The 22,953-nt window shown below is 49.5% G+C and overlaps 1 protein-coding gene across 4 annotated transcripts in view; it reads right to left on the bottom strand.

Annotated features, from left to right (window-relative positions):
* Positions 1-22,953, bottom strand: part of SSH1 (slingshot protein phosphatase 1) — a 56,781-nt gene that overhangs the window by 24,707 nt on the left and 9,121 nt on the right. The window contains exons 1-4 of one of the 4 annotated variants that reach the window (XM_037511010.2): positions 10,362-12,380; positions 5,561-5,664; positions 3,298-3,362; positions 2,736-2,857 (exon numbers count right to left, since the gene is read on the bottom strand). In XM_037511010.2, the coding sequence (XP_037366907.1) occupies positions 2,736-2,857; positions 3,298-3,362; positions 5,561-5,645 (272 nt within the window). In that variant the 5' untranslated portion in view covers positions 5,646-5,664; positions 10,362-12,380. Of the gene's footprint in view, positions 1-2,735; positions 2,858-3,278; positions 3,363-5,560; positions 5,665-8,997; positions 10,029-10,361; positions 12,381-22,953 lie in introns of those variants that run through there. The other 3 variants (XM_037511008.2, XM_037511007.2, XM_037511012.2) reach the window with 3 other exon arrangements.

The following is a 22,953-nucleotide window of genomic DNA, read 5'->3' as shown; positions in this document are numbered from 1 at the left end:
AAGAAGGTGAGGGTGATGGCAGGACAAGAACATTCCATCCGGAGCCCTGAAAGATGGAGAAGAGAGGCCTGCACTGGGACTGGAGCCTGCGGGACCCAGGCTGCATGGGGTGCTGAGTGTGAAACACCAGCGAGCGAGCATGTGTGCTCCTAGGCTCGGTGGCCCTGGGCCTAAACAAGAACCCCAGACGGGGTGTGGGGGGTAGCTGAGCCGCGATCCCCAGGAAGTGAGGATGCAGAACTCTGAAAGGGACTGAGAGCCGTGGCCAGTCACCTGCCCAGCCCTCTCCAGACACGCTGTGGTCTCCCCGGGGGGCCACTGAAGTCTGTGGGGGGCAACGATCCCCTCTCGCTATCTCTTTCGAGTTCTCTCTTTTGGAGTAAGGAAACAAAATCTCAGGCAGGAATTTAGAAAAACAAGCCTATCTTGGTCTCAGCAGACCAAAGGCTGCAGGAGAAGCCAGGAGTTGTTTGCAAGCCAGGGTGAGTAGAGCACAGCAGCGTGGGAGCTGCAGAAAGGCCTGCCCCAGCACCCCCTCCATGTGAAGAGGAGAGCTGTCTCAGACCCCCGCAGGGAGGTCCACCTTGTTTCTGGTCCCCTGCCCACTCTCTGCCACCCTCCACCCACCTGCCCTACCCCGGCACGCCAGCTCCAGCCTGGGCTACTGGCTGCACACAGGCTGTGGCTCAGGGTTGGAGAGCAGCAGGGATGCTGGCTTGAGAGCCAAGTGAATGGTGGAGGCCAAGAGGACCCAGGGGCAGGGGCCCCAGGGAGAAATGGAGCCCCGCGCCAAGGGGAGGCAGAGGCTGGGTTCTCTCCCTGGTGTGGGCCCCCACCCTGCCAGGGCCCCAGCACAGGGATAGTGCCAACAAGCGCACACATGGCAGGTCTCGAAATGAGTTGCTGGACAAGGGGTATAGAGGGGAGAGGGAAAGAATGAGCAGGGTCCAGGCTGTAGGGCCACAGTTACAGCTGCTGACAGTGGGACCAAGCACACCAGCCTCCTGAGGCTCTCATCTCTGAAAGGAGTTAGGGCACCTCCTTAAGTTGCCTCACAGGGCAACTTACGGGTTCAATGAGACATTTTGGGAGCACTCTGTTAAGTGCACTGCACTCTCCAACTAAAGCAACAGGAACAGCCAGAGAAGGGACAGCCAGCCAGGAGCCACCAGCAGTTGAGGCTGGGTGGGCTGCCGTGGAGGGAGGAGGCTTGAGTTTAGGATCAGGTATGGGACGGGATCCTCCGTGGGGAGGGAAGCCCTTGGCACAGAAAGAATCCAGACAGGCTGGAAAATCACTAGAAGAACAAACCTAAACTGCGACTCTGTTGAACACTAAATGCTTCTTTGCATCCCGGCCAAGCTAACAAGGACAAGAAGACGGGGTGCTGCCCTGTCTGACAGCATCTGCCTGCTAGAACCTCCATGGGAAGCCCCCAGCCCTCCATCTCCACGGGGCTTGGCAGAGCCCACCTGCTCAGACAGACCAGATTTCCAGAGCAGCCCCAGGCCTAGACGCCAGCTCCGACTGGCCTCCTGGAGTGTGCTGCAGTCAGCTTTCCTGCTGCCACACGCACGGGCAAGAAAGTCGCCAGTGAAAGTCCTCCCTTTCTGTCCATTTACTTGTGACAAGCAAATGAGTCCTAGTGGCTGGCGAGTGACTCACAGCGGTGCTCTCCCTGAGCAAGGCAAAACGGTCACCATGCCACCCAGCCACTGACTCAGTGACTTCCTTGCTGTCAGTTCTGCCTGAAAGGCCCTTCAAATGCACCGCCCTGCTCTGGCCCCACCCCTGAATTTGCCCAACTGCCCACTGGTCATTGAAGACAGCTTAGTCATCGCAGGCTCCTGAAGCTGTGCTAGGCCACTCCTCTCCTGTGTTCCCCAAGCCTCTGTTCGTCTACTCCTCATGGAGCTGATCACCCAGGTGCCCAGCTGTGGCTTTCTTCCTCGCTAAGTTCAGAGGCTCCTTGAGGTCGAGACTGGTGTGTACTGCTGCTTCTTTGTTAACCTGGGCCCAGCCTATTGCCTCATACATGGGAGAATGCAAATAAATTGTTTGCTTAATGAATGATGAATTAAGGGAGTCTCCTTTAATCCAGTTTTAACAAACCCTGGTTTTGCAACAATCTCACATGCACTAATTCACCCTAGATGTTAAAAAGCTGTTCGCCCTCAATTCACACACACAATAAGGGCTAAGATATAAAGAACTTGGCCTCCAGTTAGTGGGAAATTCTAAACCTCTCTTAATATCTCCTCAACAAGTCCTGGGGAATCCACAGAATATTAATGTGGGATGAGGCTCTTGAGAGGGTGCCATCAATCACACACTCCACACAGGCCCATCTGTCTCTAGGGAGTCCTCTCTATTTCACTTGGTTGGCTCCTACTCATCCTGGGGTTTCACCACAGCCGTCACCTCCTCCAGGAAGTCCTCCTGGTTATAGAGCCCTCTTCTATTTTAACCCTGACAGCACCAGTGTTAAACCTCTCAATGTAACATCTCTGGCCTCTCAGAAGAGCCTGGGATGAGAGCAGAGACTGAATCTACCACAGTCCCAGCACCTGGGAGCTGAAATGGCGTGATTGGCAGTCCCCACTGCCTGATCACCACCTACCACCCACCATCACACATCCCACTGTCCTCCCCTGGATGGAAGGAGCATGAAAACCCCTTTCTAACAGCAATTCTTGCCCTGATGGCAGAAGGGAACCAGATCTCATCAGACTTACCTTTCCTTACTGGAAAAGTCGACTCCCAGCAGGATGCTCTCTTCTGTATCCTGGCGTCCGCTGCTGTCCACCACCACCATGTACCGGACCCGCTCCGCCCAGGCACTCTCCAAGCGCACGGCCTAGACAGGCAACAGTGCTCTCACTGGCTGCCCTTCAGGGTGGGGGCCCTTCCTTTACCAAGTCAAGAGGAACTTCTGCTTTCTACCCTCCCTGCCCCTGGTGAGTTTAGGGATTAAGATGAGATTCTTACAAGCAGGCGCCAAGGCTTGTTTATATCCCCAGCATGAGGGCCAGTGCCTGGCTTGGAGGGGCCCCCAAAGTTTGCTAAATGGGTAAGCAAATAAAAATCCACAGAATGAAGATTCCAACTCAGGACAGACCAACAGTGAGACATGATCTTTTCTCTGGATCTTCTGGGTTCAGAGGGAGGACAATTTGGAAGAATATGCTAAGATGCAAGAGCTGCCCCTGCCCCAACTCCCCACCCATTGCTCATGCATAACTCCCTACCAAATTTCACAATTAAAAATTAAAACTTGCCACTCTCATCTCTTCTTACCAGCTTGATTCTATCTTCACAACGCAGGAGGTTGATCATTACTTGAAGGTGTTGGGGCAAGTCACCTGTTGAATCAATGAGGGAAACTTTAAAAGGTCTCCCACCTTTTAAAACAGACAGAAACCCACGAGCAGCTGATTTGAAGGCCCTGCTTGTCAGCACCTCGCCCCTCTCAGCTGTCCTCTCCCAGGAGGCCACAGGGTAAAGCTCCCCACGCTAGTGCTAGAATAACTGGAGGCAATGGTTCCCTTTCCTCTGCTTTGCGACTCCCCATGTCAGGTCACCGATGACACCACAGCGGTTCTGTGTCTGCCCGGGCCCCACCACCCTTGTTCTGAGTCAGAGAGGCAAAAACAATCCCCTTTGTCTATTGAGTGCCTGAATGAAAGGGACCTTCTCCACACACACTCCTTTCAGTGGGCTTGTCTGTGGAGTGTGGAATTGCTGACAGACAGAAATCCCAAGCCCTGTCTGCCATCCACACAATGTCACTATATGTTGAAGTGTTCACTAAGCATTTGCAGAAAAAATCAGAGTGCACAAGCCTAAAGTACAAGCCCTAGAAAGACTGAGTGACAAGGCTGGCTGGAACAGGTACTCCTGCATGGACAGAGTCACCCTCGTCTCAGCTCTGTCTGGTGGCTGCAGGAACTGTGCACGTGATGGAAACTCTAGGTGAAAACTCTAGGTGACTTTATTCTAAAGTCAAATCTGAGCCTGCCCCAGGGTGGTTTACATAGCATCCTTGCACAGCTGGCCACCTTCCGCCTCTGGGAGCTCCCAGACCATTCCAGATGCAGAAGCAGAAGCAAGCCAGGCTCTCCTCCTGCTCCTGCCGGAGAAGCACGGGCCAGTCTGACTCTGGGTTTCTACAGAATGGTTTTGCACTTACTTCCCCAAGATTTCTCACAGGATGAAAATGTTCTTTGAATTAGAGGAAGGAGATGTTTTATACTTAGTGAACAAAGCTTGAGCATTCGTTTGTTGTATGTATTATGGTTAAGACGTGAACAATAATTCAATGCCTAAGGGGGCAGTACCATGAGCAAAGAAGAGAGTGTTTATAGTTTTATTGTACTAAACGTCATTGTCCTAATAACGGCCGCTACCACACATCCAGCACTGATGAGGAGGCAAGCATATGACTGGCATAAATTTAAACCCCATATCCTCCAAGGGTGGGAATCTGGTGCACAGTGGATAGGAATGGGAGGCTCAGCAAGCTGCCCATGACCCTTGGGGAGCTGCAGTCCTGGGACCAGAAGCCAGGTCCCTGTGACTGCAAAGCAATCTGTCTTTCCATAAACCCCTCAGCCTCCTGGGGCAGGACAATTATTTCCTTAGCTTAAAGCAGACCTAAATTTGATTATAAATATCAGAATATGAGAAAAGATACTGAGTCTTGGTGTTTGCTGTCAATGGCTAAGACACAGAATTCTAACCGAGGCACTCAGGTTTAACATGAGGCTGATGACTTGAGGGGAAACCAACAAAAGGACCAAAAGTGACAAGAAACTGGGCTCCGCTGCAACCTGCTGTCACCTGTGGCTCTACGGGGAGGGGCCTCCCCAGGTCGCCTCGAGAAGTGTCCCAAAGATCCACTTTACACAAATGATTTTTTTAATTCCTCTTTTCAAACTGCCATTGGTTTCAAAGTCAAGTCACCTAAGAAAACTAGCCTCATTACAGGCATTTCTTAGTTGTTTGCTTTTGGACCTAAGTCAGTAGGTTTGAGCCCTACTTCACCACCCCTGCTACTTCCCCAAACCAAAGCCACCATTAAAGAATAAAGCCTCCTGCCCCCACAGTGCACCCCAAAGGCTTCTGAAGAAACGCCCCGATGAGCAGAGAAGTAACAGGGTCTCCAGGGCCCCCAGCCAGGCAGACAGCCCCCCACAGGGTAATTTTCAAGGGGACAACATCTGGCTATGACACATTCTGGTGCCTAGTTAAAAAGACAGCAACTTAAAATCCGCAGTTAACTGACCAACTGTGAGCAGGAAATCTTTCCATCCAAACAGAGTGTCCCTCATTTCTTGTGTAGACATGTGTGGTCAGAAGGAACAGAGTCCCCACTGCCACCCGGGAAGTGTGAGGCCCGCCCATGTCTGCTTCAGATAAGAGCTTGATCAGCACCAGTCCTTACAAACCCATCCCCACCCCGTTTCTCTGGCCTTGAAAAGCAGCATGACGCTCCCCGCAGTAGCAGAAGGTGCCTCGGTCACACAGAAAGCAAGTTCTGGTGTGAGAAACGTGGGTTTACCTGCATGCTTGTGGGGGTGCTGAAGACTCCGCTGGCCTTGAGGGCTGTTTCCCTGTTGTAAGAAGAGGGCTGCTCCTTTCACCATGAAAAAGCTCTCACTTAAGCTGGAAAGAATAAAACCAGAGTAGTTAGGCTGGAAATCAGAGGACAGTGGGCAGTCACCAGGAAACGCTGGGAAGCCAAGGAATGGCACGTGAGAATCAAATGGGACAAGATTGCTCCTACACTGTCATTTCTCAGCGTTCTCCCCAAGCTTGGCCACACGCTTACTGCTGGAGTCTGAGTGATGAAATAACGCTTCTGCTCAAACACCCTGGGTTCTATGCGCCTCTGCCGGGGCCAGGAGTCCCTTCCTATAGGGTACATTAAAGGGACGTCACTGTAGTACAATAATTTCTAAAAATAGAGGACAGGTCTGATAGGGAGCCGTGAGTCACTGTGTGCATGCTTCATAGTGTGACCTTTGACCTTTGTTTCTAACTCCCTCCTTTGCCTACGTCACTGCTTCCTTCCCTCAAGGTAATAATACCAGGAGAGGATGAAAGGATCCTTTCACTAATTCTTGCATCTTAAGAAGAGCAGGTGGCTGTTGACCTGTGACTTGACATCGTCAAGGTCGCTGTGTCCACTACTTCTGCAGAAACCGTCCAGTTGAGCCAACAAATTTCTCAGCAGAATGAATCTTTGTGGATTTTTTTTTTCCTTTTTGGTTGTTATTTTAACTAACAATGACATTCACATTCAACCTAAAGATTCTTTTAGTTACAATTAATGATTTGGCTATCAAAAAGATCTTTAGCTTATACAGAAAGTAAGACTAATGAAAATGAAATCCTCAGATATTAATTGCTACCAATCATTCAAAAGTACTATCAATGCTGAAGATTACCCATAAAATACCAACATGATGGCAGGGTTTTTCTGGGGGGGTGGAGTATCACATGTGATCATTTTCTTTGTATTTCTTACTATCTCTCAAATGTCTCAATAGAGCAAATATTAATTTTTAAGTGATCATTTTTTGTTTGTTTTTCAAACTAATATAAAACATACATGTTATGATGGGAAAATTTTATTTTCATTAATTTGGTGAAAGAAGATGACAGTTCAATTTACATGGAACTGCAAAAACCACTTATCTTCTCTTAAGCACCCAATTAACACACGATAAACTTAAAGAGAAAAATCTCTAAGAAAAAGCAACACTTTTCTCCTGTTTTAATGGAAAGCAAATCAACTCCTGAAATACAAGGATGTCTTCAGGAATGTGAAAAAAACAAGATCACCTTTGCCCCAGATACCTAATACAAGTAGTCAGACATTCTCATCCTGGAGAAAAACATTCAGCTGAGTCTAGTACCTAATTCTAGGAGCTAAGAAATGCACCAATGACCTGGCATCTAAGTCAACAGTTCCAGGAATCAGCAAAACGATGATCTTTTTTCTATATTATTAAGTCCACTTTGAAATCTGTTCATTTTTCTGGGTGAATTCTCACGCTAAAAAGAGTGACTGCTGGGCCTCCCTGGTGGCGCAAGGGGTTAAGACACAACCTATGAAGCAGTCCGCAGTCATCACAGCATGAGTTTTCAATGCCCCGGCAGGCCAGGGAGCTGACCCACATGGCACAGCAGACCTCTCCTGACTCGCCCGCTGCTCCCCTCAGCAGTGTATTTCACTCAATCTGCTTATTCTCCTCCCCACTCTGCCTATGGTGAATCCCCTCACCATCCACGCCTCTGGCCTGTACCCCAGTTCTTCTATGCACAGATAGATAGAGCTTTAAAAAAAAAAAAATAGTGACTGCTCAGATACCAAATAAGCAGCCTGGGTTCTGCCTCTCCAATTCTGGACTTTGAATCACTGACAACCGGTTTTGTATGTTTCATAATACCGATACTTTACATCCTCCTGGTCCTATTTTTGCCAGTGGACAGCCAGCTCACCCTCTCCACTATTAGTCATATATTTGCTCTGCAAGTTTCAAGTGCTAAGGAGCCAGGATTATAAATAATGGAGGAAATGAGAATCATCTCTGTTCTGCAATCTCTCTCACCCGCCAGTGACAAAAAGCTCTTTAGCACCCATTTGAGCAACTAAAGTTCAGGTCATCTTATGCAGAGTCACCCACCATTTTTCTACCCCTAAAACTCATCACCCTTACCTTCCTTAAAAGCTGATGACTAAGTTTGTTTTCAGAACTATTTGGTTTTAGATAGACACAGGTCACTTCCTACTTATTCTCATCAAAACCTGAAAGAGCTACAAGGGACTCCAATACCCATGAAGTGTATATGAGCAATCAGATCATCCAAACTGCTGGGGCAATCTTTGCAAGGCAACAGCAACCTCTTTTGTTCATGAGTTATTAACAAAAAAGCAAAAAAGAACAAGAAAGAGTCCATACTGACCAGAAACCCTAATGCTCTGGAAACAACCAGCCATGAATGATGACCTTTGCCTTGGAAATCAGGGGCAAAAATTCCCCTTGGTTTCCCTTACATTTCCTTTGGAAAAATTTTTTTGAAAAAGGAACAATGCAAAAGAACAGGCCGGTTTTATCCCTGTTCGCTCACAAGGCTGGTTGTTCCTCTGTGTTTCTGAGGCTGATGAAGAATCAGAGCTCCCAGCTACACACGGAGTCAGGGGTTGCACCCACAGGGGTCGGGACACTTCACCTCTGTTCCAGGGCGACCAGCAACCAGCAGCACAGGACTGTGTGCCGCGGGCAGCCAGGGGTGCGTAAGCAGGAGGATAACCACACAGGATGACTTGGGGCCGAGAGGATTTATGAAAACGAGCCACAGATATTCCTCATGACCCCATTTCCTGTCTTCTGTGCTGAGCTTGCTGCAGGCCCAGGCCCACTGGTGAGAGCGCAGTCCTGCTGCTAGGGCTGGGGGGCTCTGCACCTAACAGGGAGCAGTGCAGCCCCCACTCACCAGCCTCTCACAGTGCCGTGGTGGGGAAGTCCTTTATGCAATCCGTGTTGGTGATGGCACATTTCCTGGCCCTGAGAACCTAGTAGCGCAAATCCACAAATCGCCCTTCTCAGCACCCAGGATGGAGTCCTCAGAGAGCGACTCAAGTCACAGGAGGTCGGACTCAGACCAAGAAAACTGAAATGTTTTCCTCGGCGGCTTTAAGAAAAATCTTGGGTGGTGGGAGGTGAGGGGGAAGGTTAAAAACAAGTTCCACTACTGCCCTCCCTCCCCCCACCCTCAAGGCTTCTCTCTCCACAGAACAAATGTTCTCAGACACTGGTTCCTGTCATTTGAAAAGATGACACAAGATTAAAGTTTCTACAGGCACTGCAGACAGACCAAAACCTCAATCGATGCTCCTCGAAAAACCCCAGCCCTCAGAGAATAAACACCAGTGTCATCCCGAAACCGACACATGGCTGGAAAACAGAAATCAGAGGTGGTGATACGTACTAATTTGGGCTGGAAACCTCTGAACAGCAGAAGTAGTGAGCTGGCTGCAGGGAGATGCAGAAGTCAGTGAAATAACAAAGGCTCATGACGGCAGGGCTCACATCTGGAGCGTCCCCAGCTCAGGCCTGCATGCCGGCGAGGAGCAGCTGGGTCCGGGGAGAGGCCGGAGTCTCCAGGCAAGGAGCCTCCTGGGCGATGATCCCACCCTGAGCGCAAAGGGCTCTGGCGGAATTCTTGTCTTCCCCTGATATTTGGGTTTAAAAAGGCCCTTGTCCCTGCATCTCCTGATGAAAGACGGCCATTCAGAGGGAGCAAAACAGCTGAAGTTCCTCTAATCACTTTACTCCTACGGCTGTTTTGTGCAGGCCCCAGGAACAAGCAACAGGGTGTGTGTTCGAAGTGGAAAGGGAAAACAGCTGGCCGCCGAGGCACGAATGCCAAGCGACCAGGACCCCCTTATTGGTGGAATCGACATATTGAAGGATTTCTATTTCTTTCAGCTAGCCATCCATTCACCCCATGGTGACCGTGGGCAGCTGTCACAGTTACTCAGCATTTTCAAAGCCTTTTTACATTCTAAAAATTCTTTAGTCCTGCTAATCGCTATCTGAGAAGGCAATTCTGGAGGGGGGACTCCAGGTAGAGGGACCAGCATGTGCCCATGGGGCCGGGGGAGGGGGGGACCCCTTTGAGAAGCTACCTTGACAGGGGCAGGGGAGGCAAAGCAACCTCAACATCCACCTGGCAGGAGCAGCTGAGAGCTATGTTTTCATTCCTCTCAAAAGATGAAATAAACTAGGCCTCCTCGGTGGCACAGGGGTTAAAGGCAGCACTATCAAGCTATGGCCAGCCACTGCAACACGAGTTTGATCCCTGGCCAGGGAGCTGACCCACATGGCACAGCAGACCTCTCCTGCCTCGCCTGCTGCTCCCCTCAGCAGTGTATTTCAGTGGATCTGCCTGTTCTGCTCCCCACTCTGTCTCTATTGAACCCTCTCACCCCCTCACCTCTGGCCTGTACCCCAGTTCTCGTATGCATAAATAAATAAATCTTTAAAAAAAAAAAAGATGAAATAAACTAAAGCTAGGAACAACCATAAGGCAGGGCAGGATGGGAGAGTATCCTACAACAGGAACAGAGAAGAGAGACAGCACCTAAGCAGTGGGTTCTGGAACATTTGGTGAGGGAGGCGTCGCCTGGAAGGTTTCCCCAGTTCCCAGAGGATCGCTGCATCCTCACAAAAGGATTAAGTGAGACACATACTGCCACTGTTCTTATTTTGCAGTTGAGGAAACCCCAGCTTGCCCGGGAGCACACACCTCAACAAGATGGGACTAGCCCCAAATCTCTACCCCACACCCACCTTCCTAACTCCAGCAATGCCCGTAGTTTCTGCTGGTCCAGAGTGAAAGTCAGAGCTGGGGTCCCGCATCACCTCCACCCATGCCTGCACCGAGGGCCACCTGCAGCATGCGGCTTGGTTCCAGGAAAGCACACATGGCCGGGAAGTCAGGGCTGGGATGAGGCGTCAGTCTTGCTGCCCAACATCGTGTGTAGGGAAGAGAGAAAAGGTTCAATTCTGGGAAACAGAACCTCAGGGAGAGAAGCGGAGTTCTTCCGCCATCCCCCTCCACTGTCAGCCTCACCGTTAGGACACAGGACACACGGTCAGGACTTCACGGGAATCCAGCGGTGCCGGGGCGGCCAGCCAGGCTGGTGGAGAAGCTGCTTCTCATCAACGGTCTCTCATCTGCTGAGCACCTGCCACGTGGCAGAGACTGTACCAGCCACTTAGCTATGCCAGGGCGTCTAATTCCCACAGCACTGCAGGGTAGTCATTATTCCCTCCGTGTGACTCAAGAAGGAAACCAGCCGAGTTTCTGAAATCATCTCCAGGGACAGCCTGGGCAGCCACGTTTTCAACACACTGCCTTAGGGATTCTAGTGCAGTGTGAACTTCCAGAAAATATATGCACTGGTGTGGGGATCACACTTTTGGGATCTAACTTATGTTCTACTATATGAAAGTTCTGCTATTCATTTGCAGGGCTCTGCTCATCCAAAATAATCAAGTACTCGCAGACCATGGAGAATAATGCCAAGCCATGCCACCCAAGCTTCAGCAGGCAGACACCATAGAGACTCTGCTCACAGATGGACATGGTTTGGGTGGTTTAGGTGAGGGTCATGCCACTTAGAAACATAACTCCTTGAAGACTGGAAATACAGCGGTAGAAAATATGATGTTAATGTCCCTGATTTCCAATTTTGGCTGGCCATCTAAAGAAACGATGAACCTTCTAGGACATATCCATGCCCGGGTCTAACCTCAGTTGATTCTAATTCAGAAGGTCAATATGGGTCCTGGGGAATCTGCTTTTTGGAATGTTCCAGAGGTGTTTCTGATGCAGAGCCAAGGTTAAGTTCAGGGGTTTCCTGGATTTAACCATAATAAAAGACACAAAGAAAACCCATCTCAAAAAAATGCCTTACATGCAGTAGGCACACAATGAAAGTATTTTAATCGTATCATTTTTCAATTGCGGTAACGTTGGTTTGTAACACCGTATATGACTTAGGGGTTCTCACCTCTTCAGATGTATGTCACCACTCCATGCCCACCATCAAAACACCAGAGATCCTCCAGAATAGCCCACTGGGCCCCCTGCCCGCTTTGCTCCCGCCTTTCAACCTCCCCTTCTGATAGCCTCAATTCTTCAGTCAGATTTCTAGGATTTGTTTTGGTTTAGCTTTGCCTTTTCCTTTGTTTTGTTTCTTCATATACCACACGAGTGAAATCATGCGGTATTTGTCATTCTTCCGGCTTACTTTGCTTAGCATAATCCCTTCCAGTTCCACCCACGTTGTCACAAATACCAAGATTTCATCTATTTTTTTTAATAAGTGAGTAATATTCCATTTTGTACATATACCACATCTTTTTATCCACTTGTCCGTTGCTGGGCACTTAGGTTTCTTCCAGAGTGTCCACTGTAAATATTAGCATTGTAATGAACACAGGAGTGCATTTATTTTCCAGTTATCTTCCTGCATTCTTGGGACAGACACTGAGGAGTAGAACTGCTGGACCATGTGGTAGATCTATTTTTAATATTTTGAGAAACTCCATACTATTTTCCATAGGGAGTGGGCCAGTCCACAGCCCCACCAACTGAGCATGAGGTGCTTTTCTCCTCACCCTCCACAACACTTGTATCAGAAAATGTTTTCTGCCGGTAAAAGATAACACCAATAAAAATGTGAGGCCCCCCACAGGAGAGTAACACAATGAGGGGCAATGAAGGGAGAGCACGCTAGGTCAGAAAACAATGTAATACTCTCCTCAGAAGCGGCAAGACAGGTTAGCGGAAAACTGCAGGTGCACATCTTCTGCCAAACACCTGCAGAGTCACAGGTGTTCCTGCCTGTTAGGCAGCCCTGGGTTACAATGACACAGCATGACAATAATGACGAGGACAGGGCAGACCTCTGATACTCTGCTGTTGACAAGGCATTCCAGCTCCTGCCAACTCATTTATCTTCACAAAACCCTTCAAGCTAGAACTGAGCAGTCACTATGACGCTCACTTTATAGAGGAGGAAACAGGAAGTCAGGTAAGTGTCTGGTTTAGGATTGCCATGCAGCATCACGCAAAAATTCAGACACTCTGAGCTAAAGTATAGAATCTGAAAAGGGTCCCAAGTCGACTGGACTGGTTGAAATGAATAGACCTACATTTATTTTTAATTTTTCAAATAGACCTACTTTTACATGGTTAGAATTAACCCTGGATTGCACTCGGCTCTGCAGGGTGATTACTGAGGGGGCAGTAGTTCGCCCAATGGACTTGTTAATTCTAGAAAAGGGAGAGTGAATGTAAAGTTGTTACCACTGAAAATGTGGGGGCCAAAGAGCTGTCCCAAGAGGTTTCGTTAATCCCATTTAGATGAATGGATATTTGCTGGGACCCTACTGTGCACAGTCAGTGCTAAGACTGCAGACTTCAAATGAGACAGACAGGGTTCCTGCGGGCCCTGGAGTGACATTACAGTCTAGTGGTTGGACAGACACAGGACAGTTAACTGCAACATAGTGCAATGGGGTTCCCAGCAGAGGGGTGACTAGGGAGCTGCAGATGCACCCCTCCACACATGCACACACATAGGAGGGACACCTAGCCCAGAGAGATTCGCAGGAAGAAACCTCAAAGGATCATCAAATAAAGAGGGGACAAGGGGGCAGGGAGATTGCGTGACATGCACCCTACAGAGAACAGGATTTAGCTTCTGTTTTAAAGGGCTCCACTGTGAATTCACAACATTCTCGTTTATAAATCAGTTCCCCACAAGTCTGATTAGCAGAAACTGGTTCTCAGAAAGTGATCACCCCTGAGTGAAGAGAGATTCAGGTCTCAGAACGTGCAAAGCTAAGGAGGAGCCTTGGGCTCCTTCCTGGCTGAGCCATCAAGTGTCAGCACAAGCTTTCAGCACCTGAATGCCCAGTACACAGCAGGCGCTCAGTGTGGGGTCTTTTAAATAATTAAATGACACCTTTCGTTTGAATGGTGCTTTATTGAGCGCTGGCCCCTACATTTTTTCCACTTACTTCTTAACAATTTCATTCTGATGAAAGAAGACAGAGAAAATAAGTGGACTGTCTGTGGTTATAGGACCAAGAAGGGGCAGAACTGGATTGAGAGGCTTCAACTTTGCACTCAGTCTGCAGAATGCTCCCATCAGAAGGTGGGATGGTCTGACCCGTGGCAATAGCATTAGCAGGTGAAGCCGGACGGACACAGATCTACTTCCCAACCACCACTGGCGATGTCAGATGGACTCAGAATCCCACGCCTGGTAAAGTGAGGTTTACAGAGACGTAAAGGAGACTGAAGATTTAGTATCCGAAGTAAGCAAAGAAGACTGAAGGTGCAGACAGAAAATTCTTCCAATTTTTCTCCCAAAGGTTGATCCATCATTTTGAACTTACTGGGCCAGAAGTCACAGGGCCCCTGAGTTACACCAAAGTCTTGCCTTTTTTTTTTTTTTTTTTTTTTTTTTTAAATTTTGTGCTTCATGGTGTAATTGGGCAGGGTCTTGCTCCAAATAGCATTCTTCAGAACATAAGAAAACAAGGAACTCATCTGGCACACCTATCAGCTAAAGCTCCAGACTGTTCCTTGACACTGTGAATGGGGCAATTTCCAAATCTGCAGAGCACTAAACTTGGGGAGAGGGTGATAGGCAAGAAATGTTGGTGGAGCTCACTACAAATGTCTTTGCTGCTCGGGCAATGTATTGTTTGGCTAGAAAGCGTAGGCTTCTCTCAGAGAGAAGGAATGTCCAAAAGGATTTCAGACAGTAAGAAACATTCTCTAAAGCCAGTTACACAGCTCTCCTCCATACCAATGGGTAAGACAAAGCAGCTGAATATACCAGTAAACTCGCAAAAGCAGGATATTGCCCTCACATAAATAAGACAGAAATGACACGCCTTGAATCGCCTGAACAGCCCTTAGGATAGTTCCTTGATGGCCTTCAAGAGCCCTCAGGCCGGTTCTGTGAAAGTTGAGCTAGTGCTCCTTCCTCTGTACATCTGGTCTACCAGGATCTAAGCCCCCTGAGTAAGGGCAGAGGCATAAAGGCTGCATTGTGCGGGAAATGCAGTGGCAGCAAAGACAACCCACCCAGCCAGAAATAACAGGCACATGAAGGAAATGTTCTTGAAACAACTCAAAAATTCCAAGAACAAATTGTCTCAATCACCCCAGGTCCTTAGTTCTTTCTTTGGTTTATAGTCCCATCCCATATTTTTTACCTGCCAAGTCCTAACCTTTCCAGGGGCCCCTTCCTTCCCGGTTCTGCAGTGTGCGCTCCAGTTCTGAGCCTCCCCACCCCTGCATGCCATGCTGGATACCCAGCGCCCGGCAGGGCAGTACTGTCCAAGAGAACGGACAGGTTCTCCACCTACACAGTCCAACGGTAGCCAACAAACCATGCCTACTGGACGCTTCAGATGGGGCTAAGCGTGACTGATAAATTTCTCATTTAAATTATATCTGGGGCCTCCCCAGGTGGCGCAGGCAGTTGAGTGCTGCACTGTAAGCTGTCCGCAGCCTCTGCAGTGCCAGTTCCATCCCGGCCGACCAGAGAGGGTCCCACATGGCGAGCAGACCTCTCCTGCCTTGCCCGCTGCTCACCTCACCAGTGTATTTCGTCAGTCTGCCTGTTCTGTTCCCCACTCTGTCTCTGGTGAATCCTCTCACCCCCCACATCTCTGGCCTGTACCCCGGTTCTTATATAAAATTAATAAATAAATCTTTAAAAAAAATAAATTACATCTGAATTATCCACACATGGCTAAGAGCTAGGGCCAAGGACAACACAGGGAGGAGCTTTCAGCCTAAGGAGAGTCAGGGCTGGGCCTCTGGTCTTATGCCTACTCTGCACAGGTGGTGCCCCCCATGCTCACCACACCCCTCCCCAGCCCAGGACTTTCAGTGATGTGACACTCACTATAGAGTCCAAGCTTGTTACACCAGCTTTCCTGCTGGCCACTGTTAGCCATTCTATGTCGCTATGCTAATTTCAGGACACGCCTGGCCTCAAGGAGCATATAATACCACCAGAACAATGCTTTATAATAAAAGCCTTTCTTGTTACAGCTCACACTACTTCTCCCTTCTCCACACCACATGTCCTCGCCACACTGTCCCCACCTCTGTCACTGTCCTCATCAATGCTTCTACTCTGCTCTCAAGCCACAGCCTCTCCCTCTCTGTATCCCCACTTCATGCCTGCATTACAGGGTCCAGGCCTTCTCCAGGAGTCCTTTCCTCAGCTCCCCAGCTGCAAGCCACAGCGCTTCCCTGCCAATGTTTTTCCCATCTCCTCTCGTTTTGTAGGTGTGGAAACTGAGGCTTCAAGGATGTCATAGGAACGGAAGCCCCCCACTTCTCCGATCACATTCCTGGAATTATTTACCTACAAACTTGTGGCAAAATCATCACCACACCAGTAAATTTTCACTTCACAATGGGACTCAAGGGCCAGATCACAAAATTTTTGAAATCTCCTCCTTTTTGTGACACGTAGCAGAATTTTCAGGAAACACTCATGAGTAAACTGAGCCGGCCGGCGGCCTTGCTCTCCACCTCTGCGCATTTCATGACTAACCTACTTGGGTAATCTCTGAGCAGCTGGGAAGGGGTGCTCCCCACACACATAATGCAGCGGACAGGTAAGACTCCCCACATAAATGCTCTAGGTCTGGTGTCAGTCACATGGCAGCTGGGTCCTCCTGGCAACCAAGTGCTTCAAACAACACGACCATGCTCTCCATGTCACCCTGGGCATGGAGAGAGCTGGTCATAGCAGCTTCTCCAAGTCAGAGTCCCTCCCAGTGGGAACACAGTGTCCACAATGCTAATAACAAACATCTTTGTTGACACCGTGCTAAGATACATATGAATTAACCTAATTCTCAGCATCCACCTGTATTTCATATATGGGGAAACTGAGGCTCAGAGAGGTTACATCTCTTGCCCAAGGTCACACGCCATGAAATGGAGAAGCCAGGAGAGGAATCCAGGCGTCTGACTGAGGCTTGCATCTCTGCAGAACTGACTCAGGAAAACAAGCCAAGAAAATCTACTTCTCCCAACAATTCAGACTAAAACACAGGGTGGGCAGAGCAATGCCGGCATTGTCGCTGGGGCAGGGGTGTGGTTCTCCAAACTGGGGCGTCTGTGTGAATAGGGCATCCATGTGGGGGAGAGGTGGCTTCAGGGATTGGGGGTTAATTACAGACAGGGGACCAATCAAAGAAGTAAAATTAGGTGGGCAACTGGGAGCCAAGCTCCTCACTGTCAGAGAAGGAGTTACCAGTTGGGAGAGAAAAGGAGAATGAACCCTGAGCGTTTGGACGAGAATTGAAGGTATGAATCTGAGCTCTTGGTTTTCAACATATTTAAATTGAGAAATGAATACAGATGCGTGTGTGTGCGTGTGCGTATGCACACACATCCACATGCGCCCCAGTTGGGCCCCCCCCCCCCGAGAGGGCCCGTGGGGAGCAACACAATAGTGACAGCAGCACACAGCAGCACAACTACCTCAGTTTCTAAGTCCCATTCTCCACTAAAGGAGCCAGGGCTCCTCGGAGAAATGATTGATTCCAGAGACGGACATGGAAAGTGCACGATGAGGCTGGAACATCTGGTTCTAGAAAGCAAGGCTGTGCTTTCAGGGTGATGCAGACATGCCAAGGGGCACGGAAGCCAGACGTATGGGATCCCACTGGCCAAATGGGGGACAACACAAACTCCAAATTCAAACATACTACCGGCAAAGTATGAGCCACTGAATAACAGGCAAACATGAGTCCACAGGTGTAAGTAATTCAAAAAGTTGTTTTGGGGGGTTAGTTAGTTTCTAAGTATCCCTCCAAGGACTATCCCTTAGTTTCTAAGTATCCCTCCAAGGACTATTTCTTAATGATAATGGGGGAAAGAGTCCAGTCCATTCAAGCAAACGGGCAAAATCCTCGCTGGCGACCAAAGTGAACATCGCCAGAAATGGGACAAACCAGTCACCACCACCTGAAAGGACGCAGAGAGAGGGCCCCAGCATCGCACCCGCCATTCCTGCCGAAGATGCATGACCCCAAGGTATTCTCAAGGGAACATCAGACCAACTCAAACTAAGAGACATTTTACAAAATGCCTAGCCTGTCCCTTTCAAGTGTCCAGTCCAGAGAGTCAAAGAAAGACTCAGGAATGTCCCAGATGAAGGAGACTGGAGACAGAGAACAATCACACACAACAGGGGGCCCTGGGCGGGGATCCTGCTACGACAAAGGACATTGTTGAATCAAACAGGGCACCCTGAATGGGATCAGAGAATTAGATGGCAGTAATGCATTGGGGTCAGAGGTCAAGGGTCAAAGGTCTGGCCCGTGGGAGAATTCCCTGGCCTATATTCAAAGCGTAACAGGCATGAGGCAGGCCGCTTGTTCCCCGATGCTTCAGAAAAAGTCCTCGGTACTATATTTGCAACTTTGCTGTAAGTTTATAATGTTTCAAATTTCATTGTGTTTTTAAATTTCCTTAACTGGATTTTGGTAAAACACTCCGTGTGACTTTACTGGCAGGTGATAAAAGCTTATGACTATTTTACTGATCACTGTCACTGGCATACTGAATGGCTCTCCAGCCACCCTTTGGAGACTTTCCCCCAACCCCAGCGGAGGTGTCTCTCCCCGCCCGAGGGCCCTCTTCTCTCTTGGCAACTTCCAGAACGGGAGCAGCCCTCTCGAAGGCCAGCTGGAGAGGGAGGGGGGGGATTTGCTTTCCCAGTTCCTCTTGGCCCGTGTGTGTACAGACTTTGAGGCCTCGTGCACACACAGCCCTGGTCCACGTAAGATCTAATTTTAGCATTTCCCTGCCAGGGAGACCACTCTTGCAGCGGTGGGGGGCCAACCTGCCCATGCGAGCCTCCCATTGTGAAGGGCAGGCAGAGTCAGGATGCTGCAGGCCTGCAGGATGTGACTCAGCATCCTGTTTTCAATGTTCGGGGCGGCCAGCAGGGTTGGCACCAAGCACTGCCACTGACTTCACCTCCCAAGACCACAAATACCCAGGTTAATTGGTGGGACGGGCCACAGCACCAGCTTTCCCTGCAGGCCTCAGGGCCCAACCGAAGACAACCTGCCTGCCCGCCCATCACACTGGGTCTGTTTATGAGAACCCCAGACACCCATCCGAGTTCAAAGGAACCGACTTGGCGGTGTTTTAAGGACACCAAGAATCCAAGCAGCTGCTCCTGTTTCTCTCTTTGCTTTTACTCCCAGGAAGCGCGACGTCAGATCTGTAGCCTTCTTATTCATCTTATTTTCCTCTACTTCTCCATGTCCCACTTTCCTGATTTAAAATCACACTGTTGTCTGTGAATTTTATAGGCTGCTGCAAATCCCTTTTGGACAAAGCGGTGGCAGACACAACACATACATGCCACCTCTGGAACATAAGGACTATTTTTTCCACTAAACATGGACGCCCCAGAATTTGGCACTGAATGCAACACACGTCTAGGCCCAAAATATGCACTGACTGAGCTGGTCAAGGAGCCAGCCTAAGACTAAGTAAGAATCGCCTCCACTGCCTCCCGAGAGACACTTACTTCTTCCTCACGCCCCATTTGGGGGGCCTGCCCAGGGGTACCCAGCACTGGGGTGCAGGCTCCCCAGGGAGCTCTTTTATTGTCCAGTGGCCTCACTCTCAGACCCAAACTCTCACACACAACAGGCCAGGCACGGGCCGGGCAGGCTGGACCTCAGGAAGTGGAAAGCAATTTCCAGGGCAGCCCAGCTCTCCCCAACCCACACCAGCCCGACCTCCCTGCGGGGATCCAGCGCGCTCCCAGATTTGGGGAAACCAACTGAGAACTCATGGCCAGCACATGCTGGGCCCTGACTGGGAATTATTTCTGCCAGCAAGTGTGGGGACAACACGTTTCCCAATACCTCGGGACCTCCAGCAGCCTTCTCTGCAACAAAGTCTTTTTAAGAAGACTTCAAAAGTGGCCATTCAAGAAAATAAAGAAAGAAAGAAATCAGTGAAAATAACGGATGCAAGACAGGATGCTTCCCAGGCCCGGCGGAACTTGGAGGGACACAGCCAAGCATCGGAGGTTCCTCCTTGGGTTCCACTTCGTGAGCTGGACTGTTGTGGTGCAAGTACCTGGAGTCTATGTGGAGGTGGGGGGGCAGGAGGGGCAGCGGGAGGGGCTTCGCGGGCGCCATAGATGGAGATGACAGAGCCACGTGTCAAGCGGGATCAAGTGAGGACCAGACCCTACACAGTGTAAGACTCTCTCGAGGCCTCGCACGGGCCCTGAAGTAAGGACTCAGTTGTGGGAAGGGCACTTGGCTGGGCCAAGGTCACGGCCAGCAGGCTGTCAGGGGGCAGGAAGACCCCTGCTCGGGGCCGGCCCAACTCCATTCTCACCAGCACGCGTCCTCATCAGCTCACCACCTTTGCCACGGGAAATACCACCAGCGCTTACCAGAACCCCAGGTGGGAGCCCCCCAGGCCAGATTCACCCCTAGCCCAATCACTCAGGCATCTTGAAAACAGCTCCTCCCCACCTTGATTAATCCTATTTTGATTAATCCCATTTTCTGGCTACAGCCTTCTTTGAAGCAAGACCTCTGTTTTGGAGGTTCCCCTGGTTTAAGGAATTTTCTAATCAGCTATTCAAATCCAGATACCTGGCCGCAGCACTACTTCAGCTGAGGAGGAGTTCAAAAGGCCGAGACTTTTCTTTTTAAGTCGAATGTGGGCAGCTCAACCCTCAGTCTAGAAGGAGGCTGGTACGAGAAGAGGGTCCACTGCCTCTCACTGGCCAAACTAGTTCTCTCACCTGGGAGTCAAACCCTAACCCTGACCAGGCCAGACACTCCCAAAGTATCTGACCTTGCTCTCACTCAGTATGGGAAAAAAAGGACAAGGCTTGACAGTCACTAATCTACGGTGAATGATGAGAAGCACAATGGGACACAGAACCAGATGGGGAGGGGGGCTGAGGACTCTCATTCTTGGATCTGGAAACCATAATGTGGTTGTGCCTCTTCTTACAAAGGTGAGAGTGAGAGGGCCTCCCTGGTGGTGCAAGGGGTTAAGCACAGCACTATGAAGCAATTCTCAGCCTCTGCAGCACGAGTTCGATCCCCAGCTGACCAGGGTAAAACCCACATGGCACAGCAGACCTCTCCTGTTTTGCCCGCTGCTCCCCTCAGCAGTGTATTTCAGTCAGTCTGCCTGTTCTGTTCCCCACTCTGTCTCTGGTGAATCCTCTCACCCCTTGCATCTATGGCTTGTACCCCAGCTCCTGGATGCATAAATAAATAAATTTAAAAAAAAAAGGCGAGAGTGAGGTTCAGAGATGTTTAGTGACTTGCCAGAGGTTGCACAGCACATCACACATCTCAGAACAGAAGCTAGGCTTTCTGACTCCCTCTCAGAACTCTGCTCCATTTATCAAGGGGGTGACCACCAGCACCATTGTCACCTACGAAGAAAGCGTGAGTGTTTCTGGTGTGCTAAGCGTGGGTCCCACAGCGTTCTGCAGACATCTAAGTACCGGTATTTCCAAAGTTTAATGAAACCTACTAGACTCCAAGCAAAATTCATTTTAAGTTACCTTAATAATACGTTTAATTAAACTCCAACAGGATCAAATTAACTCTTCACCTCTGTCCTCATTTCTCCCCACCCGTAGATGAGTTTTCTGATGAGAAAATAATTTAACACATGCCGAAGGCAAGTTCTCATTTTGAAATCAATCGTTCCAACAAATGCCAGGAATAATACCTGAATGAAACCCAAGGGAACAGAAACACAGTATAATGGCTGCAGGATTCTAAAAGCTTATGTTAACCAATGTTTAAGCCAGTGAAGCCCAAGGGGTGGGGACGGGAAGGGGCAAAGTCAAACACAAATCTGCATGCTTCCTTGAGGGAGCAGAAAGGAAGCACGCGGGTCTCTGAGTCAGAGCCTGCTTTCACCCGGCGCCCCCTACACACACACACACACACACACACTTTGCTGGCTTGTGGTGACAACAAAAAGAGATCAAGTGCACAAAGTGCCAGCGCCGGGGCTGCACCTACAGGCACCCGAAGCTGTAACAGACAGAAGCTGCTCTGTGAGGTCCTGGTGCTTTGCCCAGGCACCGCTAGGGGAGAGGACACGTGACATTCTTGCATTACGCAGACCTCAGATAAGGGACAGGACTTGCCTGGAGCTCGCAGCTCACAGTGGAACCTCCAGGGTTTGAGCAGAAAAATGGGCAGCAAAGTTCATCAGGTCCTCCTGGAGAGAGGTGGTGAACCGTCAGGGAAGGGGGTTCCCAGAGATGGCTCTGGAATTTTGGGGCTGAGAGTACACGTTTAGGAGTCAGAGACCATGGAGCATGGGACCTTGGCTCAGGACCTCCTACTATGTGGCTTCAGGGTCATTCCCTTTCTGAGGCTTAGTCCCCTCATCCGCAACATGGGAATTAAAATGGGCCCATTCATGCAGGATTTTTGTGTGGATGAGATGAAATAATGTACAGAGGAGAGCATGTTTGAGGGGTTCACTGCCATGTACCCATCCTTGCTTCACTTTTCCTCCTTTGCACTTACTCACACACCAGCACTGTACTTATGTGTCTTACTGTCTTCTCCCAACAGAACATCAGACATGAGAGCAGGGATTTATGTTTGTTTTGTTCATGGCCATATTCCAGCAACTAGTGCAAAGCTTGGCACATAGTAGGTGTTCAAAAAAAATGCTGAATAATTGGCTCAAAGGCAGACAGATCAGGCCAGAGAGGTCCTGGGATTGGTCTAACAATGCCTCTGTGGCCAAACTGTAAGAAACTGCAGGAAAAATCTCTATCCTTTGTATCTCATTTGTCCTCTAAGACACTTTTGAGTTCCTCAGTGTGAAACAGAAGACAGGGCCTCCACAATATTCCTTGTAGGCTCTACAAATTACGTAGCCAGCCCTGACAGCAGGGAACATTTATGTACTGAAGTGAATATTCTACAAAGCAAGGCCCAAGGACATACTAAGGAGAGGAAAATGCCCAAGGAAAGAAAAAGGAAGAGTCGTGAGTCACTTCCTACCGAAGCCAGGCCCAGAGGAGGGACGGGCAGGGCACATTTGCTGAGTGTCTGCTATGGGAGAAGAGAGTTGTGAGACTATCACATTTAATTCTGACAACAACCCTACCAGCTGGGCATGACTTTGCCCATTGGAAACTGAGGCCTGCGCTTGGTCATGGAACAGCCCAGAGAGGTGACAGATGATGGGGGTGGGGGGAGGGAGGCAAACCCAGGCTAGTCCCTGCCTCACGGGGAGCTTGTGGAGAAATGACATAAGGGACAACAGAGGTGGTATTTCAGAAGCCAA

The sequence above is a fragment of the Talpa occidentalis genome, unplaced genomic scaffold (genome assembly GCF_014898055.3).
Source record: "Talpa occidentalis isolate TD23 unplaced genomic scaffold, MPIMG_talOcc4v2.1 talOcc4.14, whole genome shotgun sequence".
NCBI classification, from domain to species: Eukaryota; Metazoa; Chordata; class Mammalia; order Eulipotyphla; family Talpidae; genus Talpa; species Talpa occidentalis.
The sequence above is the reverse complement of the archived record's forward strand: the minus strand, read 5'-3'. Positions and strand labels throughout refer to the sequence as shown.